This window comes from Harmonia axyridis, chromosome 7 (genome assembly GCF_914767665.1).
Source record: "Harmonia axyridis chromosome 7, icHarAxyr1.1, whole genome shotgun sequence".
Classification (NCBI taxonomy): Eukaryota; Metazoa; Arthropoda; class Insecta; order Coleoptera; family Coccinellidae; genus Harmonia; species Harmonia axyridis.
In genome coordinates, this window is record NC_059507.1 from 28,612,577 (window position 1) to 28,626,059 (window position 13,483).

At 34.8% G+C, this 13,483-nt stretch overlaps 1 protein-coding gene across 1 annotated transcript in view; it reads left to right on the forward strand.

Moving 5' to 3' along the window:
- The window catches only part of LOC123684166 (ATP-binding cassette sub-family G member 1-like), a 63,355-nt gene that overhangs the window by 37,227 nt on the left and 12,645 nt on the right, over positions 1-13,483 (forward strand). Inside the window, exon 3 of the mRNA XM_045623323.1 lies at positions 12,021-12,207. Within this exon, the coding sequence (XP_045479279.1) occupies positions 12,021-12,207 (187 nt within the window). The remainder of the gene's footprint in view (positions 1-12,020; positions 12,208-13,483) is intronic.

Sequence of the window (13,483 nt, forward strand, 5' to 3'; positions counted from 1 at the left end):
ATCGGACTTATACAACGCGATATACAGATAACTAGAGTCATCTATTGGAAAAATTTTGTTTTATTACTATACCTAATATCATAGTATAAGGAAAGGATAGTAAGCCAGTCTAGTGCTTTTTTCGATTTTGTTGATGTTGAGCGCCATGTAGTTGCACTCACGTTAAACCTCGAATTTTACTGTCAAAAATTGGTCCGTAAAGTGGAGCCCTCTGAAAAAATTGGTGTTATTTTTAACAACTAAAATATTTGAAATAGAGTGGTCAGAAGATTTCTATATTTTGATATTTTTTATGCTCTACAATAAGAATTTACGCCAGTGGCGTGTATTTGTGATAAACAAGTACAATGCTACAAGTTATCATAAAATCACTAATCAGGTCCAGTCGTCATGAAATGATATCTCTAGGTTATTTCAGGATTTATGAATGGAATAAACTCCATTTTCCGGAATATCGAGATTGCAATTGAATGTATTTGAAGAATATTCGATTGATATTGTTTTGTTGTAGATTGAGTGAGAATAGGTAAAGTTTCTATCAACATTAATTTCCTAATGTCGTAAGTTCCAATGAAATTTCTCCATTCCTCATACTATGCTAATATTATACCTACCTGAACTGCAATATGAAGGATTTTCCAATAAAAGGTTGCATTTTGAATAGCCTGCTATCTGGATAGTTATCACTTTTGAACTATCTATTGACATTTGTCAAGTAAAAACTATACCATGGCTAAAAATGGAACGATGTTCGCTTCAACAACGTATTGAAATTGTTAGATGTTGAAAATTTTGCAGTCACAGTTCGTAAAACTAAATCATTTTTGGGTCGTCGTGAAGCACCTTTTTGGCTGGCAATAATGAAACTGTTGGAAAAATTTGAGCTGTTGGGACAAGTTAATGATTTGAAGAATCGAAACCGTGTGCGTTATTCTTGAGCAACTGAAAATATTGATGCTGTAGCCCGTATTGTGTCAAGTTTCATGAAGATATCGAAATCATTTTTGAATAAAAGGCATGAACAATATTTTGTTAATCTTCAATGAGATGCGTCTTCAAAGATATTCATCTCCAGAAAAATCTTGTTCCCACAAAATACATTAATTTTTCAAAAATCTATGCGTCCTTGACATTTTGACATAGAATTAGTTTGTTAGTTTAGAATAATAATCAAATAAATAAGGAAAAACACCACTCTTGTAACCCTCATAATAAATGTAGGTCATTCGTTTTCACAAGTGGGTAAATTAACTAGAAGAGAAACATACTACTTAGGTACCATCTCCTACTCGTGACTTCCATTAATCAGTTTCAGAGTCAGCCTTGAAGCATTATTGAAGACGTCAAGATGTAACACATGCTAAGATAACGGTCCCGACGCCCACTCTTCAGAAAATCTTTTCCTGTTTACGTCGATTGATAAGTGCCACATGAAAAATACTATAGAATTGTCAAAAATTAATGAAAAGAACAAAATAAGATCCGATTGAACTAATTTGAAAGGAGAATGTAGCAAGATGATCGCCTAAATATTTTATTTGTTAGATATTGTATACATCAAAAATCACAAGACACTCAAGATGAACTAACAAAATCACTATTGTGTTATTTTTAAATAATACACTCATTATTTAAAAATGATTCTCCGAGTGAATAAAGTACCTAGACAATAGTGGCAACTTAGCGACAAAATGAATGAGGTCATTTCCAGATACTTTCAGAAAAGGCCGTAATTTCATTCAAAGAATAATTTGCTTATACAGGGTGCTTCATGGGTAAATGTAAAGGATTTTTTTTCCAGGTATATAACTTTAAGTTGTCATTACTGTTCAAGATGGCGTCCGATTTAACAGCTGTCAAGTGATTTATTCTCAGTTTGGTTTGGCAATTCATCATGAATAGGTTCACGCCTGAACAACGCTTGCAAATAGTACAATTTTATTTCGAAAATAATGGTTCTGTGCGGAATACGTATCGCGCACTACGTCCATATTATCATCGACAATATCGTCCATCAGAGCAATCAATTCGATGAACCATGGAACGTTTTCGCACACTTATCAATAAGAGTAGACACTCTTATTGATAACTCGCATTCCCAGAGACGCCGTACAGAAGAAGCTATTGCTGCTGTAGAGCATAGCATTGAGGAAGACCCGGATGAGTCTATCCGCCATCGAGCACAGGAATTGGATCTGTGTCCATCCATTTTATGTGGATGATGTGGGGCTATGTAAAGTCATTGGTCTATGCGGATAAGCCACAAACCTTTGACAATTTGGAAGACAACATTCGCCGTGTTATTGCCGATATACAGCCACAAATGTTGGAAAAAGTCATCGAAAATTGGACGTCCAGATTAGACTACATCCGAGTCTGCCGTGGCGGTCATATTCCAGAAATCATATTTAAAATCTAATGCCACAAGATTATCTTGCGGATAAATAAAATTCATGTCAATCGAATAATCCATCGTTGTTTTATTGCAATTAAAAGTTTTATAGCTCAAAAAAAAACACCCTTTACATACGTACGATTTTTCTGAAATGTGAAATTACACTATTGAACCAAATTTTTGGCCCAAAATTTTTACGAGTTTAATGATGAGACATTAGAATATACTGATCCCCATATTGAAAAATGTCTGCTCTTTCCAAATCATCCATTAGATTTATCAGGATTTAATATAAAGTTGTATTTGTGTATTAATTTATCTAAATTACACAAATTATCATCTATTTCACGAGAAGCTTCTTCAAATATATCCTTAGAAAAATGGTACCTAATAGAGTTGTGCATAAGCGGATGATAATCCGCTTATGCCTGAGTATTTGGGACTTGTTACCCCAGTACCAATATCAAGGAATATTGTCAATCGATATACATTAACTCCTATACATGTCAAGTAAGAATACATCAGCTCCAGTGACTCTAACTTAAAACCAGATATTTTAATTTTTAATATTGCGCTCAATGCTATCGTCGAGGAAGAAAAGAACAGTGACCAAACCAGAATTGTCTGTTCAATAATGTCACCGATCACCGTTGCAAGAGCTGTTGCAGTAGGTACAATAACCTTTTGAACTGTGATAATAATTTGTTAATATTCAGAATTTTTTTCAAAACTGAAGCATATAATTCTAAAATCCAAAAATTAGTAGGATTGGTTTCCCCAGAACAACCCTACATGATGAAGGAAGAGAATAATTTCATTCTATGCAAACTTTTAACATATGTATCAAGTATCTCAAACTCGTTGTCTAGTGAGCTAGTAAAAATAAATGGCACATTTTCGGGCTCGATTTTTGAGAGGATTAATCGGGTTAAAACCGCAACCTCATAAATCCAACTGTTTTCAAGCTATAAAAAATTGGAACATGGCTTGAAATGAAAAGCTCTCATGACTTCTTTATTACTGGTGCTATAAACATGAAACAAAACATTCTACTTTTTCAGTAGAATCCATTGGTGAAATCATTTTGTTTTTTATTGCAATTAGTTTTTAAGTTATAAAACAAAATTATGTTTTTTTAAATGTACCTAAATCATTCAATTAGTTTTTAAGTTATAAAACAAACTTATGTTTTTTTAAATGTACCTAAATCATTCAAGTTTCTTTAACAAATAGAATTGCCTTTTTTTTCTGTTTCAAAAATATATCATGGATGAAAGTTCAGTGGCTGTACATTCAATTGAAGTTGAATTGTACATAGTGTAAATAAACAATAGTTAAGTTCCGGCTGCCTTTTTATATAAACCCCTAGACAACGATATAAAAAACCCTACATACATTTCCAAAAGACAAACAGCTAATGTGTGACGTGTCGACCTTGAGTAAGCCGGTCACAAGGCTAAATTCGGCTCGCGACTACACTCAGTGAAGATGGGAGTGAGTTCTTCAAAATTAGATGGAAGGTAATAATGGGCGCCAGGTAGAGATATGCCTGTCTTAAGAATAAATTGCGTACTCCTCTACCAGAGTAGCAGTAAAACAAATCACTCAAGTCAAACGTTTAATAAAATTAAAATTTATGCAGTGGTTGATAATAAACAATAAAATAAAAAGAATTCTCAAAGTTGCCAAGAGCCAGAAGGGCTTCCCAAAACTTTACCTAACACTAACAAACGCCAGAAGGGCTTCCTAAAAACTATAATCAACAACAAATGCCAGAAGGGCTTCCTATAACCTATAATCAACAACAAATGCCAGAAGGGCTTCCTATAACCTATATGCCTAAACTAATCCTGAAAACAGGATCCTTATATCAGCCTACACTTGGCTTAGGCTTAACCTCAAACTTCAGTACCAAAACTAAATTAAAACAGAGTTCAACAAACTCCAAATTTACCAGATAATAAACCAGACAAATAACCAAGTTGAACAAGAAGATTGACCTCAACCACAGATCCTGAAGGAATATACAAATACAGTGGTTGTACTAACTGGCTGGTATAAAATAGCAGGTTGAATAAAGTGATAATAAATTCCAGTCACAAATCCTGAAGGGATACACAAGTATTATAGTTGTTAAAATCAATGGCCAGTTAGTGAAGTGCACCTCACCGCAAACTGTTTACAATTGCAACAGTATATAACAAGCATGAAACAACCTTTATTCAATATAACTTATAACTTCAATATAACTATCAATGGATAGAAAATCAATAATAAAACCGTTAACTCCTATTCAAATATCTGATTAACTATCAGTACACTAAATCGTTACTTTCAAAAACTAAATCTCAGTACAATACTCATTAAAGCCAGTGCAAGCACCGGTTACCTGATACAAAGTCAATATTGAAGGTTGACATCAAATCTAACGGTGAGATCTCTATACGTAGAATGTACCATCTACTCGAGCTGCACCATATGCCAGAAATATACTATGTACCACCATATACCAGAAAATAATACCATAAACTCCAACCGTACTATACACCAGACTCCAAAACTCTTGAACGTAATCAGTCACTAGGACTCTTCAAATCCAACCAGACTCTTACCAGGCACTAGGATTATTCAATTCAACCAGGCACTAGGATTGTCAAAAATATCCAGGCACTAGGATTCCAAACAGTGATCCAGGCACTAGGATTGTCAACCCAACCAGGCACTAGGATTCTTAGACTCAACCCAGGCACTAGGATTCCAAATAGAATACTATAAGATATTGTTCACAAAATGAAACGGAATTTATACCTCTCAGTTGTTGTTCGAGGGAAAAGGATCTTCTTGATATTCTTCGTATAAGTTCAACAGTTATTCGAACTAATCGGCGGGAAGCGAATCCTAATAAAACAGAAATTTCAGACAACAGCTCAAGATATAGAAATGATATCATACCTCTCAGATCTTCAGAGTAAATTCAGTACAAGAGATGGGCCTTGTGGAAGAAAATTTTATAATCACGTATAAAACGTATTTCCCCGAAATATTCACAATACCATAAACCATACAGGGAATTATCCAAATTGGAGAAATAATCGCCTATAACAAGGATGATTCTAGATCATATATTCTCCAAATTTGGTCAATTTTTTCCAAAAGCCTTTTCTCAAAATTATCACAAATCGCCGATAACCTCTATATCTGACAATCATTCATAACCACAGAATCTACCAGTTGTCAAACGAAACTTCCCACACAGAAGAAAACAAACAAGAAATCCAGAAATTATAAAATATTTCCCAACGGTAATGATATTCGACCTCACTTATCCGGAAATAACTGTTCCATAATAAATTCAAATTTAAATTAATACGGAATATTCCGAGTTGAATTCACAATCAACCTCTAGAGGGCGTAGTACCAACCGAAATATCAAATGGTGTAAATTGAACCGTTACAAATGTTACCATACAGAATTACTTGCCCGAAAAAAATATAAAAGAGTTTGAAAAAATGTTCTAGATTGATGTAGCAGTAAGATCATTAAGTCATCGTTTACAGGGAATGGTTTTTTGGTATATTTTAATGCATTTTTATAGGCAACTATTGAGATTGTTCAATAAAATTCTATGTCTGTACTCTGTACTGGATTCGAGCTAGCCGAAGCTAGTTCGATTGTGATTGGTGACACTAAGTTTCCATCTCTCTTGTACTCGGGATCGAGCACATATGTTTATTTCCCGTTCCTTCTGTCTATATTCTAAGTCAGTATTTTTTTCTGAGTATTTATTGATATAGTCATAGATAAAGTATGGTATTCAACTTGCGGTGATGGTCATAACTCACTTGATGAATTGCAGCACTCGCCTGCGGCTCGTGCTGCAAACTTCATCAGCGTGAGTTATGACCTACATTACTGCTCGTTTAATAATATACTATTATCTACTCCTATGGAATTATATATTCATCATTCAACTGCTTTTGAGCAATTAAGGGTATATATTAACAAACAGCGTGAGTTATAATACTCACTACTATAACTCACTATAATATAGCGGAAAATATGGATCTGTGCTTCTATACTTCCCTGCTTCTATTCGATTGGCCGAAAGGGAACATTCCATTATTGTTAAACCGATTCAGTGGTGAGATCTTAGTAATTTATTATCGATTGATACGTTAATAATCGGTAGGCTCCATTCCCCTCATCATAGTCGCTTTAGTGAAAGGATCCAGTGCCAGGATCGGAAAGAACGAGGAATTAAGCATTTAAACCTCGATATACATACATTTAGATCCCTTGAGGCGTTCCAAGCTTCCTTAGAATCACGCTCCATAGTAAGAGAATTCATAAAGTCTTCTCATTATGTATGGCTGGGACCATTAAATTCCCAGTCGGTGGGTAATCACGTTCTTTTGAGTTTTTCTAGAGCAAGGTTTCTCTGATTCTTCATGGATTTAAAATTGTTCGCCGACCGGAGAGCCGTAGATTTCATCACCCTTCTCGGAATATAAAGCTCTATGAGATAGGAGGAAATGATAAAACATGGTGTAGAGTTCGGAGTGTTTTTTGCGCTCTTCTATGAACATATCAGCTCTTTACAATATCTGTACCGGGTTTTTCACCATAATTTGACCCCCCCTTTAACTTTGTTACTAAAAGGGGTACAAAAAAATGTTTCCTACAAAAGTTTCACGAAATCGACCAGCGTTTTCTAAAATGATTTCACAAAATGAAATATATACAGAGTGGGCAACATATTGATTACAACTTCATTTTTTCAAATAGAACACCCTATATATTTTTCTATATTTGGCTAGATCTTTTTCCCCTGATTACGAATATATAACATATGTTTGTTCTATCTCTCTTATTCTGAGTACCACAGAGTTTCAAATTTTAAGAATCACCTAGCAAGCTAAGTAATCAGTTTTCAAGTGAAAAGTGCGATAAGTCAAAATGGCCTTTTTTAAGTTATCCCGTTGGCAACGATTTATGACATACGTTTGTCATTGAATGAAACTGTTCATTGAGTATGCACTACACAGAAGCGGAAAAATTTGAAATATTTTCACTTGATGTGAAGAACAATAAAAATAAGAACGGTACAAGGAGAGAATATATGGAGTTGCATCCTAATCATCCAATTCCAATTTATAGTGAAAAACGTATGTCATATCGTTGCCAACGAGATAACTCAAAAAAGGGCATTTTGAGTTATCGCAGCCTTCCACTTGAAAACTGATTACTGAGCATGTCAGATGGTTTTTAAAATTCGAAACTCTGTGGTACTCAGAATAAGAGAGATAGACCAAACATAATATGTTATATATTCGTAATCAGGGGAATAAGAGCTAATTAAATATAGAAAAATATACAGGGTGTTCTATTTGAAAAAATGAAGTTGCAATCAATATGTTGGACACTCTGTATATATTTCATTTTGTGAAATCATTTCGAAAAACACTAGTCGATTTCGTGAAACTTTTGTAAAAAAAAATTTTTTGTACCTCTTTTAATAACAAAGATAAAGGGGGGGTCAAATTATAGTGAAAAACCCGGTACATATTTTGAATTTGGAGCCGGGAATGGTCTCAAACGATGAAGTTAGACTCGCTGCAGACAAATTCGTAATCAAATTTGATTCGTCCGTCCATTTAGCCGTATAGACGTTAACTCTCGAACGGAAATTATCGAAAAATTGACACAATATTCTTTTTGCCACGAAACCGAGAACGCTGATATAAGAGGTGCTTAAATGAAATAAAAATTTCGAGCTCAGTGCAAAATTTTGAGCAGATCACATTATCAGGACCATAGAACATTCAAAGAGAATATTGGAAAAAATACACAAAATTGCTATGACCACAAATTCGATCAGTGGTGACAATAGGTTCAAATTGAGTCTAAAAATGGCGAATCGGGCAGGGCTTCACCATAGAACTTAAGAATACGATTGACTGAACTGAACCATAGAATATAGAACAAATTTATTCGACTGAAGAATATCTACTACAATAACTTAATAAAATGTGCTTTACATTTCGAATAAATCCCGAAAATCAGTTAAAAGCAGAATGTAAAGAAACAGTCGCCATATTTAGGCTCAGAAACCGGCAGCCAATTAAAAACGAAACCACTCGTTTCGCCACTGTGTTTCGTTAAGTCACTGTAAACTATAAATGGCTCAAAAATTATACGAGATTCGTGGTGTGGTTGAAAACTGGTCGCATAATATTGTCACCGATTTTTGTTATTAGCTATTAAGCCAGTAAGCCAGTTCACACATGACGAAATGTTGATTCAAATGTTTTTATGATTGAATCCTTGATATTACTACAGGAAATAACCTTCAGTTTATTTGAAATTATTTTTCATCAGTTTACCTTCCATTTGGGAATTTTTTCCGTAGCCTGAGGTTAACCTGTTTTCAACAAGTTTCAGGTCAAGCTTACGAAATTGAATATGATTATATCATCCGCTCCTAAATCCTTTCAAATCAAAATATTTTCTGTTAATTGCTGAAAAGCTAGTTCTTAATATTCTGACAACCAAATATATCAGATAGTTATGTTTTCGTGTTCACGTGGACACGAACATTTCGACAGTGGTTGTGTCATCTTCAGAAACATAAAAGTACTTTTGCATCCGAGCCTATTAGGGAAGGGAATTAATAATAATAATATAAGTTTATTTTAGCTGATAGATAAATACATACAGATACATAAATAAACATTTTAAGTTACATCACACATTGGCGATTCTAGGGCGGAACCAGGGGGGTCTGGGCCCCCCATAAAATTTTGCTGGCCCCCTATAATTTGACATATTATGGCTAAAATTACAAGATCAACAGAACTATAATGTTTGCGTTTATTTCTCATTTCTTATTCGATTTTGATGAAATTTGGTTTGGTCCGAAGATGGTCCCAAACAGCTTCTTCAGATAAAGTTTGCGCGTTGTGCATGTGCAAACGTGACATTCCTGGTATTCTCATAACTCGCATTCTTCTTTTTCTTTGTTGGTAAAAAATTAATTGGTATATTTATTGGGATCGGTTCTATGAAAATTTTAGTTCTTAAATTTTGATGAAATTTGATATTGGAACATTGCTTCTAGGTAGCATAGGAATTACAGCTCTTTTGAGTATAATAATAATAATAATTATAATAGGGTAGCGGTAGGTGAATCTCTAGCGATTCACCTATCAGGAGAGTTGAATCGACTCCTGCCCACCGCAGATTCCAGGAGCTCTCTGACCCGGGAAGCTGAAACCTGTCGAAGGGTCCCTGTCCAGGGTAACGGACGAAGCCGTGTGGAAAGCAGCTCAAGAATTCTCCCACCGTAGCTCTGCGGATCGTAAAAAGCGATCAAAGGCCGTCTCCCCCACGACACGGAGGAACCCATGAATGATGGTGAATTTAAGGAATAGGAATATAGAGCCGCTGCCTGAGGTTCGTCAGGGCGTGTCTGGAGCCGGCGCTGGACATGACAGTATGCGGGACGTCGGTGACAGAGTGCTAAGGAGACGGGCGTCTGTCGAACAAAATGCTACGCCTCCACAATCTCAACATTCTAGGAGAAGAATAACACGAGTTTCTCCGACCGCTGAAGGTGCTGCGCAGGATCCCCAACCAGCACTCACCCAAGCAGGTCTACCAAGAAGACGCATGAAATGGACAAGTTCGATAAATGAAACGATCATGCGCATATATTATGAAGTGACTAATATGGAAGAGGATAAAATAGGCTACCGTCAAAAATTATTTGCAGAATTCCACAGAAACTATCCCGAACTTCAAGTTTCTGAGCAAAGAGTAGCCGACCAATACCGGGTCATATTGAGAAATAAACTTGTACCCGATGAGAGACTTAACACCATAAAAAATGAAGTCCAACTGAGGCTACAGAATAGGAACCTCACTAACAACGAAACGACAATTGAAGAAAACTACGATTGTGCTGAAAACCAACACAACATCAATGCACAAATGAACTCTGAGGAACAAAACAACGCAGATGTGTTAGCAATAAGTGATGCTCAACGACGGAATATATATGCTGCACCCGTCGTAAATCCAGAAGAAGACCAAAGAGAACTACTGGATCGATTATTTGCCACAATGAATAGATGCGTTATAGATTTTGAGGGCACAGATCCATTGAGACGACCGATTCTGCCAAGATTGAGGACATCTAAGAAACTATCTCATCTTCTGGTCATGACCAACAAGGAGATTATACCCAAGTATCTTTCTGACTACCATGATCTCGAATCATTACACCTCATTATATACTGTGCAGCATTTTCAATAGCAACAGTGCTAGGTGTGAAGCCAAAACCTAAAAGTCAGCAACCAGCCAGAGAAAAACAACAAAATAAACCACATTGGCAAAAAAGGCTAGAAGACAAAGTTCATAGCATCCGCCAAGAAATTGGGAGGCTCACCCAATTTGCAAAAGATTCGCCGTCTAGAAGATTACAAAAAATGGTGAATATAATAATGGATCGTCACCGGCAACATACAACGTATGATCCAAACAATGAAAATGCTCAACAAATTTTAGACACACTGAAACAAAAACTTAGTGTGTACTCCGAAAGACTCAGAAGATACAATGAGAGCTATAGAAGAAAACAGGATAATATGATTTTTGAAAATTCCGAAAGAAAATTCTATAGAATGTTAAACAATAATATGTCAGCAACACCAGGAAGTTATCCAACCGTCGAGGATATTGAGAATTTTTGGACAGATCAACTGGCTACACCAACCCCCTACAACTCCCAAGCTGATTGGATAAGAAATGAAGAGAAATCCTATGAGACAATGGAACAAATGCCGCATAACGCAGTTTCTATAGAAGAATTCCATGATAATAATAATAAGAGAGTTTATTCAAGAAAATAAATACATTAAACAAACTCTAAACTACTGTAGAGTTAATAAAAAAAATAAACATTTTAACATTTACTAAGGTTGAGATAATTACAAGATCAGCAGAACTATAATTTTTGTTATTGTTTTTTTGTTATTTTGATTAACTTTGGCCCAAAAAAAAATCCGGCCTCCCCTTGGCCCCCCCCTGTTTTTGGAAGCTGACGTCGTCACTGGTTACAGAGGATTTTATGTGAGATAAGCTCTTTTGAGTATACTACCACTTGCGTTAAATAGACTGAAATCGGAACTTTTCGGAAGGTTATATTGTTGAAAGACTGAAAATAACATATTGTGGAGCGCAATTTTTTTTGCAAAAAGAATTTCATCTTCATATTGTTTATTCTACCTAGACACAAATAAATACGGGTCATATTTTGTTTACGACCGGCCTGAAGGTTGACTTGAAATCAACTCAAGTTCAGGTCGAGTAGTAATTTTTCAATTTTAGGTAAAGTAGGTAATCAATAAATAAATACTTGACTTGATATTGAAAAACTACTACTTGACCTGAACTTGAGTTGATTTCAAGTCAAGTATCTTGGATATCAAGTCAAGCCGTGAATCCTTAACCCGAGACCGATCTTTGTTTGGTTCGTTTGCATGATAATAAAATAATCAAAATGTATACAAATTCATTTTTAATTTTCGAGAATGTGAGAGAACTGATCTTGAATGTATTTTCAGAATAGGTGCTTCCGGTCAGCTGACGATAAACAAAGAACTGAGACATGAAAATAGTTTTCGCCGAGAATCCTGTTATATTATGCAAAATGATCAATTGCAGCCTCTACTTACAGTTATGGAATCCATGAATGTTGCAGCTAATTTGAAAATGAGTTCCGAAGTCAGTCGCAGAAAAAAACGAGAAAAGGTATGGATACATTCATGATTTCTAACTTCTTTATCCTCTCCTTCATGGTAATTTGAGAGGAGGCTCAACCTTTGACTCTTTTAACATTGTAGTCGATACTCTGCAACTGCAAAGCGTTGTACACAATGTTCTATCATTAAAATAATCTAACGCTTGCTGTGAAACATTTCAAAAAACACCTCTATCTCATGTTGGTCTCACACTGCAACATTCTTATTCCTCCATTCTCTATGGTTCTGATTGAATAATCAGTTTCAAATTAGTATTCCATATTTTCATACCAACACTCAAAACCTCAGCTAAATCGGGGAAATATTGGTTAATTTGCTATGAATTGATATACTTCTTATTTTTTTTATGGGTCTGGTTATGCTATCAACACAAAATTTTGCACAAAGCTTTTATAGTTATTCTATACAAGGTGATTTATTAGCTCACCGAGAAACCTATGAAAGTTCATGCAATTTTAACAAAAAAAAAAAAACATTTTGGGAACATATGTTCCATTTTAATTATTTTAAGAAATGAATGACTTCAAATGTTTCATACATGTCTATTGATATGATTTATAAATAAAAAAAATATGCTTATGAACAAACATAAAAATAAATCACCCTGTATATGCAGTTAAAGCATCTACCTGATCGCATCTGTAATCAGTGAAATATTTAGTATTTACGATACTTTAGTATTTTACCTCAACTCCCAGAAATTGGATAATTTTCTTTCGATATTCTTCTTGAATTTTCTTTGGTTCTGATTTCGCGTTTGATATGAAATTTTGCACAAGACAAGATTGTCATTTTTCATCCCAATACATATACGGACGAACACAATAAAACTTGAGTAAGGATTCATCATCATTGAATCAAATCATATCGTTTGAGACCATTCCCGGGTCAAAATTCTGAAAATTTTACACCAGTGAACTAGGTACTATAAGAATTTAATATTTCCATTATTTATCATTGGTATTTTTCATTCTGAACGATATAAGGCTACTTAAACCGATTGTCCGATTGATATCTGTTACCAATAATACAAGATCGAAAAAAAAATTCATTTTACATATGGGCTGTTGCCGAAAATGCCAAATATCTGTAGAACCAGAAAATTTCATAGAAATGTAATTAAAATAATTCAGGAAATTTTTCTTAGTTTTTTCACGTCAGATAGAATTCGGTAAATATTCGACAATTACCCATAGCCTATGAAGAAGTATTCGATTATTATTTATGGGTCATACTGATTACTTCATATTGAGTTGACAGATGCA